Below are 23,676 nucleotides of genomic sequence, written 5' to 3'. Positions count from 1 at the left end.
AGTAATCATAATAATAATATATATATATATATACACACACACATACATACACACACACACACACACACATATATATATATATATATATATATATATATATATATATATATATATATAACACAGTAATCAACCCAAAGGTTGGTTTAGTAGTTGATGGTAGATATCACCAAGTACCAAGCCCTATACGGGGTGTGAAATTCACACATCAGGGTAGGGGGGCCAGTTCCTATCCCTGTGCCGGTTATGGTTCCCAAAAAATCACTTTAGCTTGGGTGGAGCTGCAGGTGCCCAGAGTGCCTTGCCCGGGAATCGAACTGGGGACCCTCCGGTAAGCAGTCCAATGCTATACCCACTGGACTACTGCGACCCGGTATATATATTATATATATATATATATATATCAGGTGAGGACTACAGGACAATAAGTTTGATATCCCTTGCAGCTCTAAAGTTATTCTCAGGATCATAAACAAAAGGATAGAGAGTAGGGCAAATAATTACTTAGGGGATGATCAGTTTGGGTTTAAGGAGGGGAGAGGTACGCGTGATGCCATTGCAGTAATGAGATTTTTAATCGAGAGGAATATAGAACACAGCCAGGAGGTATTTACGTTTCGTAGATTTCGAAAAAGCGTTTGATAGAGTGACTTGGGAAAAACTAATGAGTATTTTGAAGAAAATAGGAATAGATTGGAGGAATAGGAAGTTAACCCGCTACCTGGACATGTCTCAGACTGCTCAGGTGCAGGTGGGGAACGGGGAGTCCGGATGGGCAGTGTTAGGAAGAGGTGTAAGGCAGGGTTGCCCATTATCAGCGTTGCTGTTCAACCTGCATGCAGAGGAAATGATTAAAGAGGCCTGGGAAGAACTGGATGTCGGAATGAAAATGGGGGGGGAATTCGTAAAATCAGTTAGGTTTGCTTATGACCAAGCTTTAGTTTGTCAGTCAGCCAAGGGGTTGCAAGTATTGCTTAGTGAATTGGAAATTCAGTGCAACAGATATGGGATGAGAATCAATATTAATAAAACAAAGGTTATGCGATTTTCTAGAAAGAAAAAGGCTAAGCTTAACATTAAAATAGGAGGGCAAAAACTAGAGCAGGTAGAACAGTTTATGTATCTCGGTAGTGTTTTGGACGGTCAAAGTAGTAGGGACATAAGGAGAAGAATTTCGCTAGGCAAAGAGGCTTTCATAAGTAGGAGGGAGTTGATGACAGGGACTTTGAGCAAGGATGTTAAGAAGAGACTCGTAAAAACTTAGATATGGAGCGTAGCTATGTACGGCGGGGAAACGTGGTCTTTGAAGCAGGAGTATGGATTGGAGGCTTTTGAAATGTGGGTGTGGAGAAGAATGGAGAAGGTGAAATGGACAGAGAAGAAAACAAATGAGGTAGTACTTGGTATGGTGGGCGAAGAGGGGTTTGTTGGGAGAAATCCTATGGAGGCAGGAAAAGTGGATGAAGGGGGTATTGACCAGCAGCGGGATGTTGAAGACTGTAATTGAGGGGAGAATGCTAGGCAAATGAGGAAAGGGAAGGAACAGGATAGGGATGTTTGACGGGATGAAGGGAGGAAGAAAGTATTCAGAGCTGAAGAGGGACCTGATGTAGAGTAGGATGTTGTGTTTTGCTCTGGGTCACAAACTATTTAATTAGTAATTATGTCCATCCAAAAACCTACCTTAACCAGTAGATTACCTAATAATAATTATAATATATATATATACTATATATGTATGTATATTGTACAAATTTTAGTTCTGATAAGTGTATTCCCTTCCACAGAAAATTTATTTTGATTGACTTCTACCTTCATAAATTCTCTTTTGCCCTCATCCTGGATCATTTTTATTCCCTACCAGAACTTCTCAATTTTCAGACCTTGGTCCTTGGATGTTTCTTGAGATGATCAATGACATTGTATGTAAAATGAAATACCATGTTGTTTTTAGATGATACTACCTCCATGCTAAGAAATGAGGGTCCTTCAGATGTCCACTGATCCATCGAGTAATACTCTCCTAAGCTAACTTTTCTATTGATGGGTTTGTTAAAAACACAGATAAAACAGTATTTACTATGCAGTTTAAGTCATATCTTAGTCAATGGTAAATCAAAATTGCTGAGAACACTCATTGATAGTAAAGCGACCTTGGATATTTTAGTCATCTCCAAGATGTCTTCCAAGTGCCTGTTTATGCTGAGGAAACTTAATGTTGTTTCCTAAGATGTTTTCTAGCAATGCATTATTACATTATTCATATTACATAAGATTTAGAAATCTGAGTGAACAACCTTTATGTATGACAAAAATATCAAAAATTCAGATAAATTAATTTTTTATCATTGAGAGAACCTAATGGGACTCTATAAATCTACGGATGTCAACTCTATGCAGCATAATGTTCGTCCTTTATATGTGTTCCTATCCCTTTTCCATACATCTATGTCTATGTGAATGAGTATATATGTATATATTTCTATCAAAGGATAACTTTATTTTCTATACCACACGAGCTGATGTTTATTCGTACTGTAGTACTATACAATACAGATGCAAACTCAGGGTCTCTACCATCAAAAATGTATGAAAATATTTAACATTCTGCTACCTGAAATTAGATCTTGCTCTATTGGAAAAAAAAACCATTGAATTTTGTCCCTTGCTCTCCCTATCTGTTGGACATTTGAGATGGAGAATCAATTAGTTTGGTTAAACTACATAGTTACTATCTTTATACAATTGATTATTATTATTTACAAAAATAGTTTGATTTTTTTACTCTTCTTTGATAACAATCAATAAATTGATTTGACAGTTACAGGTATTATTATTATTCTATTAAATTTATGATTGTTAGGCAATATTATTATCATCCTTGTCCGATCAGAATTGAGAGTGGCTGAATCTCTGAACTATTGTATTTGAATTAAAAGCAGTTAGGTGTAAGAAAAACATTCTACTATGAACAAATCCTGAACAAACATAAAAAAGAAATAACTCTAAAAGCATTACAAGGAGTAGGTGATAATGGTTATTTGATATTATCATATATTTATCTCAAACTATATGGATTATGGAACCAGGAAATATTGTGGTCAGCTTTAAGGTTCTCTAAAAGGCTACCGGAGACCACTCATATCTTGGTTCTATGTAGTGCCCTTTGACTTTTGGCACCCATTAAACTTTAAATTTGCCTCAGGGTCATGGTTTGGATGCCAAGAACTCCTAAATTAGTGATACCATTGACATACTCCTAAAACAGGGTATGCATATAATTAACCTTTTTTTTAATCCTCAATTTTCAAATTACAGATCAATGAAAGGTGATACGGTAGTTCAGTGTACAGAGTGTTGTTATAATGGCCAAAGAGCCCGGGTTCTAATCCCTGGGCACCCTAAGCTGTGTGATTTTTCGGGTACCAAATCTTACTGGAAAGCTATACGCGGCACAAGGAAAGAACCTTCCCCTTCCCTGATGACTGAATTTCACACGTCGTTGGGCATAGTACTAACCTAACTTATCAAACCGAACTTTGGTTAATATGGTCACCCGCTGATCGCAGTTGTCAAATCAAAGTTCGGCCAACCGAACCGAATCAAACTTCGGTTTGATAACTGCGGTTAAATATATTACTCGGTTCGCCAAGTCATTTTGCTTCAGCTACCGTTTCTTTAAGTAGCGGGATGACTAATAGCCGAACTTTCTAGGGCTTAACATTGCTATATAATTTGCTTTAAATATTATGAGAAATTTATCAACATTGAAAAAAGCGAATGAAAAGATAAATAATGGGGTGACTTGAAGTGTTGGAATGGGTGTTCAAAATTAAAGGTTCATGTCGAAAATATGCTCAGGTCTTTATCAAATCGCCTGTATAAAATAACAGGAAGGGGTGACGATTAGGAAAGCTTCCTTGAAGTTGAAGGGAATGTAAAATTTATCTGATTGCGCGATGAGGTGCCAACATTCCAACTTCCAAAGGCAGTGCTTATCTCAAGATATTTCGGAAATTTGATTATGATTGGCAATAAAAAAGGCCAGAGAACAAGCAAATAAATGTAATGTGTGGAAATAATTCTTAAGGTCAATTAGTCCTCTTGAGCACCAAACCTATTCCTAGTGTTTTCCAAAAGCAAAATTAGAATTTATTGTTCTGGCCAATTAGATTTATTAAAAATCATCAAGAATTTTATTTATAGTAAAAGTGAGGTCCTATGCTCACAATTTGCAAAGACTACTATGGAACGACTTTACAAGGTAAAAGTAAGAATTTCAAATTTAACGATACAAATTGTATTAGTTGGCTAAGCTGTAACCAGTATGTTGGCGATGACGTCATGGTAACCAACTTCAGTGGTCATTACGAAGCTATTTAAGAAGGAGGGTATCTTAGGGCAAGGAAAATAAATTTTCGGAATGATATTCAAGTGACAATGTTACAAAATCTTGGGTAAGGTGCTACTACATGAGGTTTGGGTTCTATGAATATTTTAAAGATTATAATTAGTTCGTTTAATATTTGTCATTTGGAGAAAACATATTGTTGTTGTTTTCGACAATATGTATTGTATTTATTTATTAAACTTTGCAGTGCATTATGCGGGAAACATGAACTATTATGCATAGCTAACAGACTGAAGTTCGGGCTGTTGAAATAATCTCCAAGCATCTATTAATTTTTCTCGTGACCATTAGTCACTTCTGAACAGACATGGAGGAAATATCAGCGGATCAGTCCTTAAACGCTGATGTTTCCAAAGAGTCCCTGCTACCTGATGATCAAGAGTATAATGGACCAGCGTGTTGTAATCCAAAACATGCACTTCATAGGTTTATTGCCTTACTTTTTATGTGCCTTTTGGGATTTGGTGAGTAGCTACTTTTCGAATTTTAACCCAATCCATATCAGGTAAACAGCTAATGTGAAGCTGGGAGTTGACATTTATTTTCCTAACGGAGATCATTTATAATGATTTTATAGGTTCCTATTTCTGCTATGATAATCCTGGAGCTTTGCAAGACAATTTTAAAGCTGATATGGGTCTCACCACTGCCGAGTTTGTTTATTTATATTCGTGGTATTCTTGGCCAAACGTTATATTGTGCTTTGTAGGTGGTTTTTTGATCGATAGGTAAGACATGAAATATTTTGTTTTACATTTTTACCAGTTAAAACTCTCCGTATAATAACCGATTTTACTTTCGTGCAGAGTTTTTGGAATTCGATTGGGAACTGTGATCTACGCCACTCTGGTTTTTATTGGCGCCGTTATATTTGCCCTTGGAGGTATATTTGATGCGTTTTGGTTGATGGTTGTTGGCAGATTCATCTTTGGGTGAGTTAAATCAAGTTTCATTATTTTGAAACACTCTTGGCATCCTAAAATTTGTTAAGTATTGCTTAGTGGTAAAAATACAATTATAGTTACTGTGTTGAGGTAACAATTGACCATTCTTCCGGTACTCATGGACCATCCATCTGATATACGAGATGCCTCCTGATCATATTAAGTTGAGAAAATACATTTAATTAAGTTTTAGTTGTAAATCTGAACGATTGGGTGGTATAATGTGTAAGAATTTGCTTCGGTTCACTTATCAGTGCAAATTGGCAAATCTTTAGAACTTAAATATAATTGAAGGATATCCTGAGGCTAAGTTAAAGGTGGTCAAGCGCAGGAATGTTTTACATTTTCATGTAAATACTTGCAGTTGTTTATGTTTTAATAGTAGTATGACAAGGTGAGAGATGAAAAAAACATTGCATAGCTAAGGACTAAGACTTGATATTGTGATGGTATTTTATGAATAAGGTTACACCCATTCAATGAACTTATTATTATTATCATCATCATGTTATGATAAAATTTTGCCTAAGTTTCCCCTGTTGATAGGTTTCCAAATATGCTACTTTTAAACAAGCTATATAATGCTATGTATATTGTATGCTAATGAATATTTTAAAATAACATTTTTACCACGTTCACTAAGTCCGTGCATCTAATGATTTTGCTTTTTCTTTCAAATAAATGGCTAATGAAGAATTGGAGGGGAGTCATTATCAGTGGCACAAAACAATTATGCTGTCCTTTGGTTCAAAGGAAAAGAACTCAATATGGTCTTTGGGTTGCAGCTGAGTTTCGCTCGTGTTGGCTCTACTGTAAATTTCCTTGTGATACAGTACATATATAATTGGGTGTCCAAATACTACCAAGGATACATGTGTACTGGGGTTGTTCTTCTCATTGGTAAGTTGCATTTAGCGTCATCATTTATGGCAGTTTATATATCCCGTTTTGTTTGAGGATTATTTCATGTAAAACTTTGCATGAAAATTTATTTTGCCCACCGCATGTACTTTAGTCCATAATATTGATTAACTTTATTATTATATTAACTAATTATTAACAACAAAAATTGATTAACACTTAAGTGGTATTTTCACGAATAAGATCATCTATATTGTTTTGGAACAGACGAAACATTTTTCTGTCTGATTTTGTTACGTCAGTTCTATAATTTATACTTTTGGTTTACATGTGTGGTTTTTCGTAGGAGAATGTGATAATGAATGAAACATTTTTCTATCTGATTTTGTTATGTCAGTTCTATAATTTATACTTTTGGTTTACATGTGTGGTTTTTCGTAGGAGAATGTGATAATGAATGAAAAAAAAATGTTAATAGCTAACCTTCTCCAGTATCATGGAGGCATTTTATAGGCTTAATTTTAAAATCTCAGGATTTAAATCTCCTTTTCAGTAGTGCCGATATGGATCAATGCACACATATAACTATTTGTTCAAGGTATTCTACCTATTTAAAGGTATTCATTTTATGATATTTAATGGATTTTCACTTCTTGAACAATTCAAAGAACTATGCTTTCTTTGCACCATATCATTACTTCATCTACATCTACGAGGGTCATCCGGAAAGTAGTACCCGTTCGTGAAATAAAGACGCAAAAGTAAATATTAACAAACATAAAAAATTTTATTTGAAAGAGGATACTTTAAACTACTTCTCAACATAATCTCCAAGCAAATTAAGGCATTTGTCATAACGTGTGACAAGTTTCTGTATTCCTGCTGCATAGTCCTTCGCCGCCAGCTCATTGAGATACGCGAGGGACCCATCTTGCACAAATTTTTGCATAATGCAGATGGTGTTTAACAATTTCATGAACAATTGTTCGAGAAACATTGGGAAAATGCTCACAGATGTCATCAATTGTGACGCGCCGATCGTTCCTCACGAATTCGTCAACTGAGCTCACCAGTTGGTCTGTAATGACAGACGGTCTCCCCGAACGCTCATCGTCGTGTGTGTTCCCCCTCCCCATGTTGAAGTTGCGACACCACCGCCGAACAGACGACTCGTCCATTACATTGTCTCCATACACCTCCTTTAATTGGCGATGAATATCACATGGGCGAACGTTTCTTGCATTGAGGAATTTAATCACTGCCCTCACTTCACAACTGGCGGCGTTCTCAATTTTTTTAAACATTGTAAACAATCACAGAAACAACACAGGCAATGCTAGCGTCACGCAACTTGGCTCAGAGAAGGCAGACAAGCCACTGAAGCTATCTGACCTCGTCCAGCGGCTACTCGCGTCGTCAGCACTTCATGCGGCACGAACGGGTACTACTTTCCGGATGACCCTCGTACATAATACCCCGCAAGCCGCCGCAAGGGCGTGTGGCGGGGGGTGTTAGGTCACCAACCGTAAAAAGGAACAATACCACATGTAAAACAACAGCATGGAAAATTACACCCACAGCAGCGCACACACTCACGCAAAAATCCCTTCATCCAACACTCATGCAAATGCATATACCGCAAGCCAATAAAAAACTGCACCCCAGGATGCAGCACGAAAGCCATCCTACAACATGGAAGCCAGGACACAACAAGCAAGAATGTGAAACTCCATCACCACATGAACATGCATAAAAAAACACTCTACCCCCCGAGGAGACTGTAAAAGGCAGGGAATGCGACCCAACGTTGCAGGTAGCAGGAATTTCCCCCGGGGGATTGAAAGAGGGACGAGGGATTGAAAGGGAGACTTACAAACAGATGAACAGAACACTAATTAGGCCATTCGGTAAGAATGGGTTATGATAACAAAACACACAAGGTTAGTGAAAGAGCATGCATTTAAATAGAACTAATTATTCCCTAGATGCAGAGGGTGGCAAGTGGAATTTTTGCTATCTATAACCCTGCAGTTGCTATCCTGTATTGTTCGTGGGAAGAAGGAGTCCTTGAGTCGGCTAGTTCTGGCATCTATTTCCCGAATTTTATATGCATGATTCAAGCGACCAGTGTATGTAGCAGTATGAATAATTTGCGAGACCTCGGTGCTGAAACATGCAGATCTGATATCTACTTACTTAATAATATCAATCTTGCATTGAATCTTCTCTCTTCTAATGATTCCCATCCTAGTTCTTTCTTCATCTCTTCATTTCTTCTGCCCAACTCAATGGTGTCATAAAAGCCCACTATCTTCCTCTACCCTGCTTACCAAATATTCTCCCTTCTATCGTGGCTTCATTGTCATCCCATCGTACTTTCAATATTTCCTTGATCCACTTTGTCTTACTGTTTTGGATTTCCCCCAACAGTAACTTCCTCTCTTCACCCACCCTTTTTAAAACCTTGTTGTTCGTCTTCCTCTCTGTCCAACTCTTTTTCTTCATTCTTTGTCCCACACCAACATCTTGAAAGCATCACAATCTACACTCATCCTCTTGCAGAATTAATAGCAACTACATTAAAACTTATGATTTCCGAGTTTTTACTCGTCTAATCATCTTTTTTCTGATCAGAAACATCATAGGTAAATTTTGCACTATTGCAAATTGTATCTTTTAATTTTTTAAAACTATGATAATGAAAAACTTTGGGACTTTGGTAGTCCAGGGGTAGAGCGTTGGACAATTGACTGGGTTATATTCCATAGGCACAGCTGCCCGAAGCTTCATCCAAGCTGTGTGATTTTTCAGGTGCCACAACTTCCTTTAAAACCGTAGGTGGCTCAGGGTTAGGATCTAGCCCCCCTATCCTGATGTGTAAATTTCACATGCCGTTGGGCTTAGTATTGGGTGTACTCTACTGACTCCTACCAAACCAACCTCCCAGTCGATTACTGTTTTTATGGTTTTCTAATGAAAAATGGAGTAAAAGAACAAATGGCTTTTTTTTCAATGGTTGAATAGTAAAGTTGTTTGCAAAAAGTAAGGTGTATTTGTGTATTTTTAAATGTGAAATTGAGGTTTTACAGAAAATTTTGCTTGGCATTAGAACATGAATGTATATTGATTTGTTTGCATATTTTTTATGAGGTAACTTTGGGGTTTATTATGGAAGTATTACGGACAAAAAAACAGTTTGAATGCTTGTGCTTGCCATTCTTGGGTAACCTCATATTCCATTGGGCAGGACAATTACCTCTGATCCTCACTTAATATAGGGTTAAAAGTTGGAACTTATGGCAAAAATGAGTGTACTAAATGTTGCAAAGCTGCCCATTTAACAAAAATGCATTATGAATGAACAAAATGATATCATACTCTAAGAAAACCTGGGTTGGAGTCACTGGAAGCATAGTGAATACATACATGCTTGCTCAAAATATTAGTTAAACACATCATTTGAGTTTAAACTTCGAAAGTCAACTGCCAAGCATCAATAAAATGTAATTTTTTTCCTCTAATACACTTTGTGACTATAACGGAAGGAAACATGGCATATGGTAATGCAAAATTCCTGAAAATCAGTGCAATCTTTCATCATTAATCAGCAATACTCTTAATGGCCGGTTTCCTAGCATCTCCTGCTGAATTCCCTTGTGATGGTTTAGGTGGGGAGGATATAAAGGACATGTAGAGAGAATTCTATGGTACTCAGCTCAACTTAATGGAACTTCATGGTTACTATTTGAAAAATAAAAACTTTTGAAAATAAAAATTCCACTGAATTGTAGTAAGACACATGATTTTTATTCACCTGATGATGTTGACTGTGTGATGAAACCTGGTGTAAACAAAATTCAGTGGAACTTAAAAAGTTTTTGTCTTTCAAATTTTGACATTTAAGAAATTGGACTCATGAAGTCGTTGTAGGCCTCTGACTATGTCTGTTGGTACTTGACTGTGATTAGTAATTTGTGGGAAATGATGAATGATGAGTAATTACTGATGAATCAGTGATTTGTGATTGAGGTCATGGTATGGTGCTATAGAATGTTGAAATGTTTTTTTATAACACGTAATCATCATCGGTGAAGAAGTCATGTTTCAGTCTCTCTGAGATGATGTGCCAATCTAGTGCTGACCTCATTCAACCTTGAGGAAGATAGTGGAGTACATTCTTATGATCTGCTGTGCGTTTCTTGACCTCAGGAATATTTCTTAATGATACAAATTGATTAATTAATTATTTGCAAAAATAATGCTTTATCATTAAGTATGAAGTGATTTTCTTCCTCAAATTCTATGGCTCATTATTCTATAAAATTCTAACTTTATGCTTCTGACATGAACTATTGATAAGAAATGAAGTGTTAATATTTCTATAAATGCCTAGAGTAAAATCCAGAAACTATTCATTACGTTGTGGTTCAAGGGGGAGGAATGACATCAATTATTAATGCCAATCACTTCATAATTCATAAGGTGCAAGTTTAATGGCTAATGTTTGAGAAGGGAGATGGGGTAATGTCAGAAAAAATCAGCAGTGTGGGGAGTGGGTGTGGAAAATAGAAAAAGAAATGATGATGTACTCCAATTTGATGCAAGGACTTATAGAAGTAGCAGGCTAAATCTTCTTCGAGTTGAACTGTGGACTTGTGTGTGTACTTGTGGGTTGATCCCGGAATGAATCTTTCTGGCTGATTGAGGAAAGTGCATTTTATAACCCAACAAGTGTTTTGCACCGAATGCAGTCAGTAGATTTTGAGGAAACGGAAGTATTTCAATGACTTCTACTCTTTCTAACTAGGGTGCACATTGTGATAATGCATGATCAACACCATTTACCATGAGGTCATCGAATTTTTAGATAAGGGGAAAATTGTTCAAATCTCTCCTTTCTCTTGGAAAAATTATTTTTATGAATTGTGCAAATTGGTGTGCTTGAAATTTTAGCTCTCAATGACAATATGTTCGTAGCCTCCAATTGATTTTTAATACAAAAAGTACAAAAAGCATTATTGAAGAAGTGAAAAAGGCTACTCGGGACTACCGCCGGGTCAGTTCCTCCATCAATGACACCAACGTTTTGGAAAATGTGTTGTTTTCCATCCTCAGGGCTGATGATGTCGAGCCTGTGTTATGGCTGGTTTATATTCAGATGGGCATACCCTCAGGTGCCCTCTGATTCTGCAGTTTTCTTCCATTCCAATCCAAGCGCCTTCTTTTGTCGTGAATCCGTTCACGGACTAGGGCAAACCCTGTTCTTCTTAGGAAGCGTTGTGTAGCTTGTGAGTCGATAGATGCCTTGACAAGGGCAAATGTTGGTAATGCCTTCTCATCTCAGCATCTAAATTGAAAGGCCAATGAGCTGAGTAGTCTGGCCTTTTCCTTCCCAACTCTTCCAGTTCACGTATGCTGCAGTGCACTTCCTCCACACGGAGGTGTGTGAAGTATGATCCTCTGCTTTTCTTGCAAATTGCTGTGGATCAATGAAGAAGATCTTTTGAATGCATGCAAAATTATTCTGGACCATATCGTTCAACTTTGACATTAGTTGTGTTATGACTAATGGCTGATGATCTCCAAAAGTCACAAACAAGACCAGTTCTTACAGTTGCACTTAATCAGCATTTTATATGCACACATTTGAAGATAAATAAATGCTGTTTCCCATTGTGCATGATTTGATGTACATTAGATGCTATTGTAGAATTATAGATACCTAAGAATAGCTTAGCTACTGAGAATTACCTGTACACAATTGTTAGTAAAGGGTGCATCAAAGTCCAGGTCTTTATACCATTTTGAATGAAGTGGTAATATTGGCGTAGGATTGCGATCCTCATGTCTTTGGGAATTATGAAAATGTCATGGAAAAGGAGACAACCGACATCTAAGGTCACTGATGCCATTAGGGATAGGTGGGTAATTTGGTCAATGCTTGGTTTTTGGGGAATGGGGAGGGGTGGAGAGAGAAGCCTGATGTCAGAATTAGTCTGCTCCTAGCAAAAGGCACCACAGAATTACACTGTTTAACATACCATCTGACAGACAGCATAACACCGTAGTAGATATTAGGATACCATTTTGTTATCAGGATTCGAACCTGGGGTTCATTCTTTGTGATAAATTGTGAGTACTAATAATGCATTAATCGTAAAAGACGCTGTCTTTTGGAAACTCATCATACGTCATACTTAGGGATCCACTTTTATAGGGGGAACTAAGTTTGTCCACCACCATGAAAGTTTCCTATAACATCTCAATTCACCCTTTTCAGCATCCACTACATGCTTGTTGTCACTGGTGTGTGCATTTGCCCTTGGTTGGATGGACTGGCGAGCAGAGAAGATAAGGGGCAATGGCAATGAGGCAAATGACCCAGCTGAAGTGGTACGGATAACAGACGTGAAACACTTTCCGGCAACGTTTTGGATGGTATCCGGAGTGTGTGTGGTTTATTATGTCACCATTTTTCCATTTATAGCATTAGGAAAGTGAGTATAGATTTGTTTATTGTGATTATCACTATTAATAGCTAATAGTTTCCTATTTAGTTCGTACTATGACTTTTTGTTTCCTCTGTAATTTGCCATTGAGACTAGCTGTTGCCCAGATTTTTCCGCTCAAAGGTTGTGGTGAATAAGTGTCATGTTTTGAAATTGCATATGTATTGTTTTTGATGCATTGTCTCTGTATTGAAACTGGCTTTAAATGAAATTATATCGTGTTGAAGAGCAAAGTATTTTCTCTCCTACTTATCTGTTGACTGTTTACAAATAGTGATCTTTCATCTCATTGCTATTCACTTATTTAATGTAATGGAAAACCTTTTTAATGTGATATGAAGACAAAATTTGCCAAAATTTATACTAATATTCTTGCTAATATTTATGCTGATATTGTCTTGAATGTGATGTCTTGTTCACCTTTGACGGGGAGCAGTTTCTCCTCCATCACTTAGGAAATTTTCCGAAGTTATAGAGGAGAAATTTTTGTTAATTTTGACTCCTGAAATGGAGGAGAAATTGTTGTTTGCATGAAGCAAACAAATGCAGTGAAATCCTGAAAAATGGAAGCTGTCAGTGTATAAATATTATTTGAGAACTTACTGTGGTATAAAATCTCTATTGAAAGGTATAATTCTGTAGAAACAGTTCTGCTCTTGATGATCAAATTGAACTGATTTAAAGCATTATGGGTGCATAATTATTGACACATTAGGCCTCATGTTAAAGGGATTTCCTGTTTTTGTGCAATTCCAGTTATAAATATTTAATTAACCTTAAATTAGAATTGTACCATTTCAATTTGATTGCAAAAAATGAAGTGAGTTTTTAATTGGGTGATAATTTTTTCAATAAAGATGTAATGTTGTAGCTGTGCTCATTCATCACCCTTCGGTGAACATTGTTTTCACTTGGCTTTCTGGCGAGCTCAGGTCAAACCTGATAATTCCTTTTCTTTTATTTCTTCCAGAGTTTTCTTTGAAAGAAAATTTGAGTTCTCCCCTCAGGCTGCCAATCAAGTGAACAGTATTGTGTATGTAATATCAGCCTTTGCGTCTCCGCTGCTGGGTTTACTGGTGGACAAATTGGGACGCAACGTGTTTTGGGTTTTGTTATCTATTTTGGTGACCCTTGGTTGCCATGCTCTCCTTGCCTTCACATTCCTCAATCCCTTTATTGGAATGGTAAGTGTCAACATTTGTGTTCATGTGACAGTGATAATAAGCATTCTAGAAATGTTTTGCTTTAACGTGTGAAATTTCTATTCCAGAGCATCATGGGCCTTGCTTATTCAATGCTTGCTAGTGCCCTGTGGCCAATGGTGTCTCTTGTCATTCCGGATTATCAACTTGGAACTGCTTATGGCATGTAAGTGAATGATTATATGTGTGTGGTTGAATTCTCAAGGTTTCCTTCATGACTATATTGACCAATTTTGTGTTCTTAAAATTTTCTGTCGTTCTCGGGGTAATTGTGATGCTTAAAATTTGGTGATTCAGTGATAGCTGTCCCCTCAAAATGTTTTCAAGCTGGTGAGAGTTCACTTTTTCAATCTTTTAAGAAGGGATTGGTCAGTTGTGCTTTTAGTTTCATTCTGGTCCCTTCGAACCTTAGTTCTAAAATGTGTATTTATGGTGATTTGGATAGGAATCAGGCTATGTTGGAGGTAGGAAATGTAAATGAAAGCTGTAACACCTTGAAAGAAATATTCTTCTTATCAGAAGTTAATGTTAGGGCTCGAGAGAAGTTTCACACTATCGCAGAAATATTGTAAAACATTTGTGACTGGTTTTAAGTTTCAAAAGTAAGTGGTGATCATGCAAAATTTATAGACATAAATTTACTTCATGATATATTTCTCATGCTACTGTCAAGAAATGGCAAGATTACAGTTTCCAACATTTTTGCTTGTTATGAATATGAGGTTACATGTTGTTATGAGGAAGAGGATGAAATGTGAGTTTCCAATATTTGTGAGATTTGCTTGACAAATATTTTCCCGTAATTACTTGCATAGAAGAGTTTCTAGTAGAGTAAGGCTTTTGTGTATGTTTTTTCTACTTTGATAAACTGAAATGATTGAGTTAAGATCTAGTGCTTTCCCAGCATATTTGCTTGATGACATTTTACCGGGTCTTCCACCGGTTCAGGCTAACATTTTGATGCTCGACTCGTGCATCGTCCTCAGGGTAGATGAGTGCCACTCTATATTTGGCCTGGCCGTCTTATATACATGAGCCCACGGGTCATGTGACTCGGTGATCTTTGGTGGAGGAGCCTCCCGGTTGGTCACCATGGCATTGTATTTCTGACTGGTAGTGAATAGTTGTGGACCACATATATATATCTTCATAACAGATGAAATTTTTGTGACAAGTTGTGACATGCACTTACAGAGTTTATAAAAATGTGTAAGCTTTGATCTAAAAATATTTGGTGGGTATTATGATCTCATGTTTAGATTTTACTTTGTTATTAACATTTAACTGGCAGTTAGTTTGAATAGCAGTTTTGGGACTTATCTTTTTTGTTTCAATTCCTGTTCTGGTTCTAATCGCTCGTGAACTATTGGAATTGGGGAACCTAACAACTGAACCTATTTATCAGTACTTTAAAAGATTGTTATTACTTATGAAATTTTAACTGTGCAATTTATCATTATTAGGATTCTGCTTTAGCAAATTGGATCACAATTTTTGCATATTTTTTTATTGCAATGCCATTAATAGTAGCAGATATATGGCTCACTTTTTAGGCACTTAAAACATACTTGTAACTGCTCTTATGAAAGTAAAATTCACCTATTATAATTCATCTATGCCTGCTGTTTCTGTAAGATGCCATTGCCATTACATCTGTCCCAATAGCAATGCATATATCTCCTATTGTTTGTCTTCCCAATTTCTGCGATATCCTTACCATAATTCGTTATAAAAAAATATAGCTGCTGTAAGAATCAATGTGGAGCACTTAACATGTCCCCATGTGTTTACATTTTCAATCCTATATTTGAAATCTATTTCTTTCAAATAGCTTTAGAATGCTTTGTTTATACAGCTGTGGATGCTGTCAAACTTTCACCTGTATTAGTTAATAGCTTTTGGGATTGTTTTTTGCTTTAAAAATGATCTATCCTACCAGTTGTTGCGACTTACAACTTTTAAAAAAAAATCTTAAATGCATCTTTTAATGGCCATTAATTCTCATTACTTTTGCTCTGCCATTAATTTTCATTCCAGTGCTCAATCTTTGCAGAACCTTGGGCTTGCTGTCATAACAATGGCAGCTGGATCCATTGTTGACAAAGGAGGATATTTTCTGCTGGAGGTGTTCTTCCTTGGTTGGCTATGCGGTATGGTTCCATGGAATTTTGTATTGCATAATTTACATTCTTACTGAGTTTTCACCGAAATCACTTTTGCATTTTTTGAGACCTGTCATAGACTCGCGATTATTTGCTTGCTAATGTGGATCATTTTGCCATAGCTAATATTTTATGCTCTGAAGACAAGGTGTGATCAAAAAAAAGAAAGGACTGATTTTATAACATGTTTATTTCGATGGATACAGCGTAATCGAACTTGTCGCCCTCTAAGTACATGCCTTGGCAGACGACACACCTTTGCCAACGTTTCTTCCAGCCCTCGAACCCTGCCTGGTAAGCCACCATAGGCATCCTCTTCAGGTCTGTCGTACAATTAGTTTTAATGTCTTCAATAGACTCAAATCGGTGCCCTTTCAAGATTGATTTTAACTTTGGAAACAAGAAAGTCGGGGATTGAGATGGTGCGGGGGCTAACGTACTGGCTTCCCACCAAGAGGGCCTAGGTTCAAATCCCGGCGTTATTGAATATTTTTCAGAGGTATCTTGATTCCTACTTGAGGTGCTTTGTGGAGGGCACTTTGAGTGAGTATGCCGTCTGTCGGATGGGATGTTAAGCTGTGGACCCTTTGGCGCCTTTCGTAAAGAGTAACCTAATGCCGACGCCGGGTTTCTCTTAATCCTTTCCTGTCCATCCCCCCTATGGCACAAATGACCTCAGCTGTTGGTAGCCTCCCCTAAATACTACTACTACAAAAAAGTCTGATGGAGCTACGTCTGGAGAGTAGGGTGACTGCGGGATCAAGGAAGATCCGGTTCCAGCGAAAGACTCTGCCACGATCAGCGTCATGTGAGCACGCATTATCGTGGTGGAAAGGCCATGCATTGTTTCTCCACATGTCCGGCCCTCTTCGGTTCACTGCGACCCTCAGCCTCTTCATAACTGTTAAGTAGAAATATTTGTTGACGGTTTGACCTTGAGGGAAGTATGCGTAATGAATCAGCCCTTGCCAATGGAAGAAACACCTGATTTAAAAGGACTGTACCACTCAAAACACTGGCTTTTACTCGTAACTTCATTCACAAAGGCTTGCGGAATCATTCTAAATGTCTCCGCAACACTTTTGCTAAGTTTGAAACAAAATTTCAGGCACACACGCTGTTCCTCTAGCTCCTTCATTGCTGCCGTTGCACACGGCGACAGACATGTACCGCTGCTACTGCGTAATGACTCGACGTAAACAAATGCAATACCTCTCATTTTCATCGTCAGATGTGTCGCTAGATGGTGCATTGTGTCTCTTTTCGATCCGTTGAACGGTTTGCGCAGAATAAAATCAGTCCGGTCATTTTTTGATCACACCTTGTATTCTGCCCTGATAGTTTAGATATCTCATAGGCATTACTGTTGTAGATTGGCTGTTTGCCCGAATAATTCTTGGGCCCTTTTCAGACATTTTGCATACCCTACAACAATTGTGATATTAAATAGTGGACTCATATTTGAAAAGTTTGGTCTTCAAATTGAACAAGATTTGTCTGAACAGAACCTCATCTTTATTGAGTTCATTCACCTTTTTAAATATACTTGGTTTTGTTACAAACAATCTTGTGGTGCTTTGTAATGATTCTTTAATTCATATTTATTTTCTAATGACAAAATATGTTGGTCAATACTAATTAATCTCTTAAATGCAAAATCCATTTGAAATTTCCAAAGGATAATGTTTAAAGTAAAGCTCTCAGCAAAGTAGAAGTTAATTATGATGAATGATAATCTTGAGTATGCTTGACAGTTTGATGTTGTGATCAATATTTTAATCTTATCAAAATGGCTGAAACCATTGTTGATCTTTTATCTGTTTCTAATTTGAGCCATTCTTGTCTCTCTTCACAGTGTCACTTGTTATTACTATTATGATATGGATCTTGGACTCAATGTCCACAGGGATACTTAATATGTCTGCGACTGATAGGGAGGTGTATGAACGGAATAGATTGTAAGTATGAAGAATATTTTTCTTTTCTCTAGTATAATATTCATTCAAGTTAAAATAAGCAAAGTAAATATTATGTAGCATTTACAATGGGAGGATTATTTATCATCAGTTACAGTGGATATACTACCTTGATCAAAAAGTTCCCGGAATAACCACCGTGTGGCGCTCCCATCGTTCCGATTTGAGTTCTGTTTTTTTTGTTAAATTGGTACATCTGTTGTTGATATTCTCTTTAAATCTTAGTGTCATAACTTGACATTTGCAAAAGTTACGTAGCCAAGAGTACATCTATCTCTGTGTGTGTTGGCGATTTTTTACAATTGCAGAAATGGATTTAAATTTGCAACAACGAACTTGTATTAAATTTTGCGTAAAAAACGGATTTAGTGGCGCACGGACGTTGGAAATGTTGGAAAAGTGTTTCGGCAACGATTCTCTAAAAAAAACGGTCGTTTACCAGTGGCACGAGCGGTTCAGAAGTGGTCGTGAGTCAATCGAAGATGATGAACGCAGTGGCAGACCATCGACATCGAAAGTCGGTGAAAAAATTGATAAAGTAAAAGTAATGTTGGTCAATAACCGCAAATTAACCATCAGAGAAATAGCGGAGGACTTGAACATTGCCTATGGATCCGCCCAAGACATTGTGGTTAATGATTTGGGTTTCCGTCGTGTAGCAGAGCCAAAAGACCTCAATTTCATGCAAAAAAGAGACCGTGTTGACGTCGCAAAAGACATGATTTGCGAGGCTGAATCCGATCCCACATTCATCAAAAGGATCATTACTGGAGACGAGACGTGGGTTTATGAGTACGACACGCAATCCAGACATCAGGCAAGTGAATGGCGTTCACCAAATGAGCCGAGACCAAAAAAACCACGTCGTTTTCAGTCAAAAAAGAAGGCAATGCTGACGGTTTTCATGGATTACAACGGTGTAGTGCATCATGAATTTTTGCCAGAAGGCCAGACAGTAAACAAAGAGTATTATTTGGGCGTTATGAGACGTTTGCGTGAAGCAATTCGCCGAAAGAGACCAGAAATGTGGGCAGAAAAATCGTGGATTTTGCACCATGATAACGCACCGTCGCACAGTGCTATCATTATTCGAAAAATGCAACAAATACCATCCAACAGCCACCGAATTCACCTGATTTGGCTCCCTGTGACTTCTTTCTGTTCAATCGAGTTAAAAAACCATTACGGGGAACGCGTTTTAGCAGCCGAGAGGAAGTAATGGAAAAATCGCAGGAAGCACTGATGGACATACCGAAAACCGAATATAAAAAAATGTTTCGAGGATTGGATCAAGCGCTGGCATAAGTGTGTTGCAGTCGATGGGGATTACTTTGAAGGGGACAATATAGATTTAGATGAATAAACTTGTATTTTTAATTTTCTGAATAAATTCCGGGAAATTTTTGATCAAGGTAGTATTTTCAACTCCTTATTGTTTCTTTTCCAAACCAAATTATCTTTACTTCATTTTCTTTACATTACATCTTTATTTTTATCTTTTTCCATGGTTGTTTCCTCAGATAGAATGTAATTAGCTTTCTCCTTGCATTCCATCCTTTTTTACCTTTCTCCATATGCTGTGTAGAAGAAAATTTATTTTTCATGAAGGAAATTGACTTGTGGGATTTTCAATGAATACATTAAATCCTCGCTAATCTGAACTGTATTATGGCAGAAGTTTGTGTTTTGATTAAGCAGAATACAGTTGAACTAGGAATTTGACTCAAGCAACCTCTCAATATTTTTCATCAAATATTATCGAGCGTGCTTAATCGTAACAACTTGCAAAGACTTTATTTGGAAAAAAAGAAACCCTTGAGTGTAAAAAAATCTAATTCAAAGATGAAAAAAATCTTAATTGAATAAAATAATAGGCATTTTTTTTCAGTAAGTACCATTTTGAAGTTAAAAAAAAGTGTACTTTTCCTAACAATTTTATTTTTGTATGAAAGCCTGTGTCTTAATTTTTATTTTCTGTGTAATTGCTACTGATATTTAGGTACTTATCGCAATGTAGAACCAGCTTTTAAATCTCATCCTCATAGAAGTCTGCCACCTAATTTGAAAACTACTGCGACACATTACATACAGTTTGCGTATCAATCAGGTTTTTATTTAATAAATGCGAGTTAAACTTAAGGAAATTGTTTTAGTTTTCTTTTGCAAATTTTAGTAGTGTTGTCGCAATGCTTGGCCACCTTTATTCTAAGACATTCTTAAATTATACCACTTGCAGAAGAAACATATGTTAATGGCTTATTCATCATGCTAAAATAATAATAATAATAATAATCTTTATTTGCCCAGAAGACACTGACACAGTGTAATAGATACATCAGATAAGTGTATAGGACACGTCATATGTACATATAGATGTTAAACAATGATGAAATTCAGAAAAGCATGACACAATAATAATTTTTTGCATAAAATATATTCCATATTCAGTATGGTTATTTTTTCTCCATGAATTCCATTACAGAATAAAACTGTTCTTTCCTTAAAAATGATATTAATTTCTTTTTGAACAGGACTGGATCCTTTACGTACTTAAAATCGTAAGGGAGCCTGTTCAGTGCAAGGAGGCCCATTGATTTAGGCTCCAGGGATGTATTTAAAGTCCTGCAATAAGTTTGATGCAGGTCTCTGCAGGCTCTGGTTTGGTGACAATGAACGTTGTCATTTGTCATATAATTGGATATATTACTTTTAGCGAAAATGCATACGACATAAATGTAAATACATGGAACAGTCAGAATATTTAACCTTTTGAAGAAGGAAAGACAAGGTGCATTGTAGGGAGCATTGCATATTAATCGTATTAAACATTTTTGAGCTTTAAAAATTGAATCAGAATGAGGGGAAGAACCCCAGAACAGAATACTATAGATAATTAAAGAATAAAATTCTCCGTAATAAATTGAAAGTAAGATATCAAGGCTTACAGATTTCCTAATACTTCTAATAAGAAAGCAAATGGAATTTAACCTGCTATGAAGATTGCATATGTGTTCATCCCATGATACATTTTTATTTATAACAACTCCCAAAAACTTGGATCTAGAAATTTGGGGTACACACGTTCCCCCTAGGTCAATGGCCAATGAAGCAGGGGCTTTATTTTTATTAGAGAAGTATATGAGTCCACACTTGTCAGGGTTGAGTTTCAGAGAATTTTGTGAACACCATTCACAAAGAAGTTCGGAAACTCTAGCTGCTGTCAAGGTCAAGTTGTTTAACGATGGTGCTGATACAATTACGTTAGTGTCATCAGCATATAAAATTGGCTCGGCTCCTGGAACTGACTGCAGAACTTTTGGTAAGTCATTAATGTAAAGTAAAAATAGGATAGGGCCCAAGACTGAGCCTTGGGGTACACCTAATGTAACTTCTTTACTAGGAGAAGTAAAATTAGTACCGTTCTTTAACAAAATAACCTGTTGGTGCCTTGCGCTGAGGTAAGATTTGATCCAGTTATAAGGGATACCTCTGATGCCATAGTGTCCTAATTTGGACAAGAGTAACTGATTAACTAGGTCAAAAGCCTTGGAAAAATCGAAGAATAGTCCCAAGGTTTCAATTCTATTATCAAGATTTGAAAGTATTAGGTTTACGAGGTGATAGGTGGCTGTAGATGTAGATCTGCATTTCCTAAAACCATTCTGTGAGCCAGACAAGAGATTAAAAGATTCAAGAAATGATGTAAGTCGATTATGGAAGACCTTTTCAAATAGTTTCCCTATCTGGTTTAATAAAGATATTGGACGGTAAGAATTCATATCCTGCTCACTACCTTTCCCTTTATAAAGTGGTACAACTTTGGCAATTTTAATGGCATCAGGAAAAACACCAAGTTGTAGGGATTTATTAATTAGGAAGAGTATCTGTTCCTTGATAGAATTAATTGATTTTTTTATCACAATCCCTGGGATACCATCTGTACCAGGACTACTTTTGTTAGGGAATTTTTTAATGATGTTCATCAGTTCCAGTTCAGTACAAGGAAGCAGGTACAATGAATTAGACAGGCTTGGGATTAGAGGATAATTAACAGGAATTGGAGTATTTGTAGTAGTCTGGTGGGACAAGTAGGTCATTATTTGTGGATATGGACAGCTGACAGTTTTCTAGGTGACAACTTGAAATGATTAATGGCCATTAAATTTAATTAGGTTTTATTGAAGGTAGAAGGATTTAACATGCTGGTGAAGTTGACCCAAATGAACATATGTTGACAAATGAAGAATGCTGTGAGAGCATTTGTTTTCATTCTAGTGATTATTATGGTAGGCATTAATTATTGAAAATTTCAAGATTTCATGAGTAAAAATAATAGATTTAATAAACATTGAAATCATGTGAAGATTGATGGATTGCCAGTGCTTAGATGACCATTTTATCGAAATTTAAAATCTAGATACTGAATCAATATTTCTGTATATAAATTCTGTCCAACCCAAAGTATGTTAAAAATTACATAGACAAATTAGATGATATAAAATTATTAAAGAATTGATGCAAAGGAATATTAACAATGAAAATTGGGAAATATATGATAATATTTAAACTTATCCTGGGAAAGATTGAATTATTGCAACATAGATTCAGTGGAACCTCGCTTCATGAGCACCTTGCATAGTGATAAATAGTGTTACCACCAAAAATATTGTAAAAAAAGGGACTCACTCAGCAAGCCACTTTTCGCATAACGAGTGACACAAAGAGAGGGGAAGTCCCAGCTTGTGTGCCTGCTACTTCAGTTTGTGTTTAGCACTCGTTCAGCTAGCATCCTACCCACCCTTATGATCATGCATTTTTCCAAACTTGTGTTCAGCCATATTATTTGTTATTCAATTGTGTGAAGTTATATTCCCCTTGCTAAAATGTCTCCGAAGAAAAAGCCACTCGAAGACTGCCAAATGATAATAAAAATACCCATAGAAATGAAAATTAAAATCATTGGTAAGCAAGAAAACGAGGTGTCAGCAGGGCTGATCAAGCATGCACATGCAATCAGTTGATATCAATGATTTGCACTGTTCTCAAGTACAAGAACAGCATTAAGGAGATGTATGCTTCAAAGGGAGTGACAAGGATATCCGCGTAAGATCAAATATCGTGAACAATGTTGTAACATTGCTTCTTAGTGGACGAATGAAAAGCAATTGCATAGCATAATATTAATGAGAATATCATTTGTGAGAAGGCAAAGGTGATTTTTGGTGCCCTCTTAATGAAGATACCAAGATAATCAACAGCCAAAGAAAAAGTATTAAAGGTAAGCTGTGTGTAGTTCGAGAAGTTTAACTGAACTGGTAACACATGCCTGGTTGATACATTCTGCGAAAGAAGAAAAGGTGAAGATGATTCATGATGCTTAACAATGTGTGTATAATTTTCTTCAAATAAGCCTTATGCATTGTTTATTTTTTTTGGCATGGAACACATTATCATATTTTGAATTAATTGATAGGAGAAAATTGTTTTACTCGACTAGCGTTTTGTGTTTCAAGTAAGAATCTGGTAAGAACTAGGCTTGTTAAGTGAGGTTCCTCTGTACATGCAAATGGAGTTTCTATGACCCATCATTGGCATATGAAGCAAACCGTGTATT

At 36.7% G+C, this 23,676-nt stretch overlaps 1 protein-coding gene across 2 annotated transcripts in view; it reads left to right on the top strand.

Annotated features, from left to right (window-relative positions):
* The first annotated feature begins 4,341 nt into the window (after positions 1-4,341).
* Positions 4,342-23,676, top strand: part of LOC139698876 (lysosomal dipeptide transporter MFSD1-like) — a 42,364-nt gene continuing 23,029 nt past the window's right edge. Inside the window, exons 1-10 of one of the 2 annotated variants that reach the window (XM_071597823.1) lie at positions 4,342-4,454; positions 4,596-4,872; positions 4,986-5,136; positions 5,215-5,340; positions 6,047-6,252; positions 12,494-12,710; positions 13,693-13,906; positions 13,993-14,090; positions 15,962-16,074; positions 17,942-18,044. In XM_071597823.1, coding sequence (XP_071453924.1) covers positions 4,716-4,872; positions 4,986-5,136; positions 5,215-5,340; positions 6,047-6,252; positions 12,494-12,710; positions 13,693-13,906; positions 13,993-14,090; positions 15,962-16,074; positions 17,942-18,044 — 1,385 coding nt within the window. In that variant the 5' untranslated portion in view covers positions 4,342-4,454; positions 4,596-4,715. The remainder of the gene's footprint in view (positions 4,455-4,595; positions 4,873-4,985; positions 5,137-5,214; positions 5,341-6,046; positions 6,253-12,493; positions 12,711-13,692; positions 13,907-13,992; positions 14,091-15,961; positions 16,075-17,941; positions 18,045-23,676) is intronic. The other variant, XM_071597824.1, reaches the window with a different exon arrangement.

The sequence above is a fragment of the Hetaerina americana genome, unplaced genomic scaffold (assembly GCF_022747635.1).
Source record: "Hetaerina americana unplaced genomic scaffold, ioHetAmer1.1.p SCAF_9, whole genome shotgun sequence".
NCBI lineage: Eukaryota > Metazoa > Arthropoda > Insecta > Odonata > Calopterygidae > Hetaerina > Hetaerina americana.
Note: the sequence above shows the minus strand (reverse complement) of the source record. Positions and strands in the feature narration are given on the sequence as shown.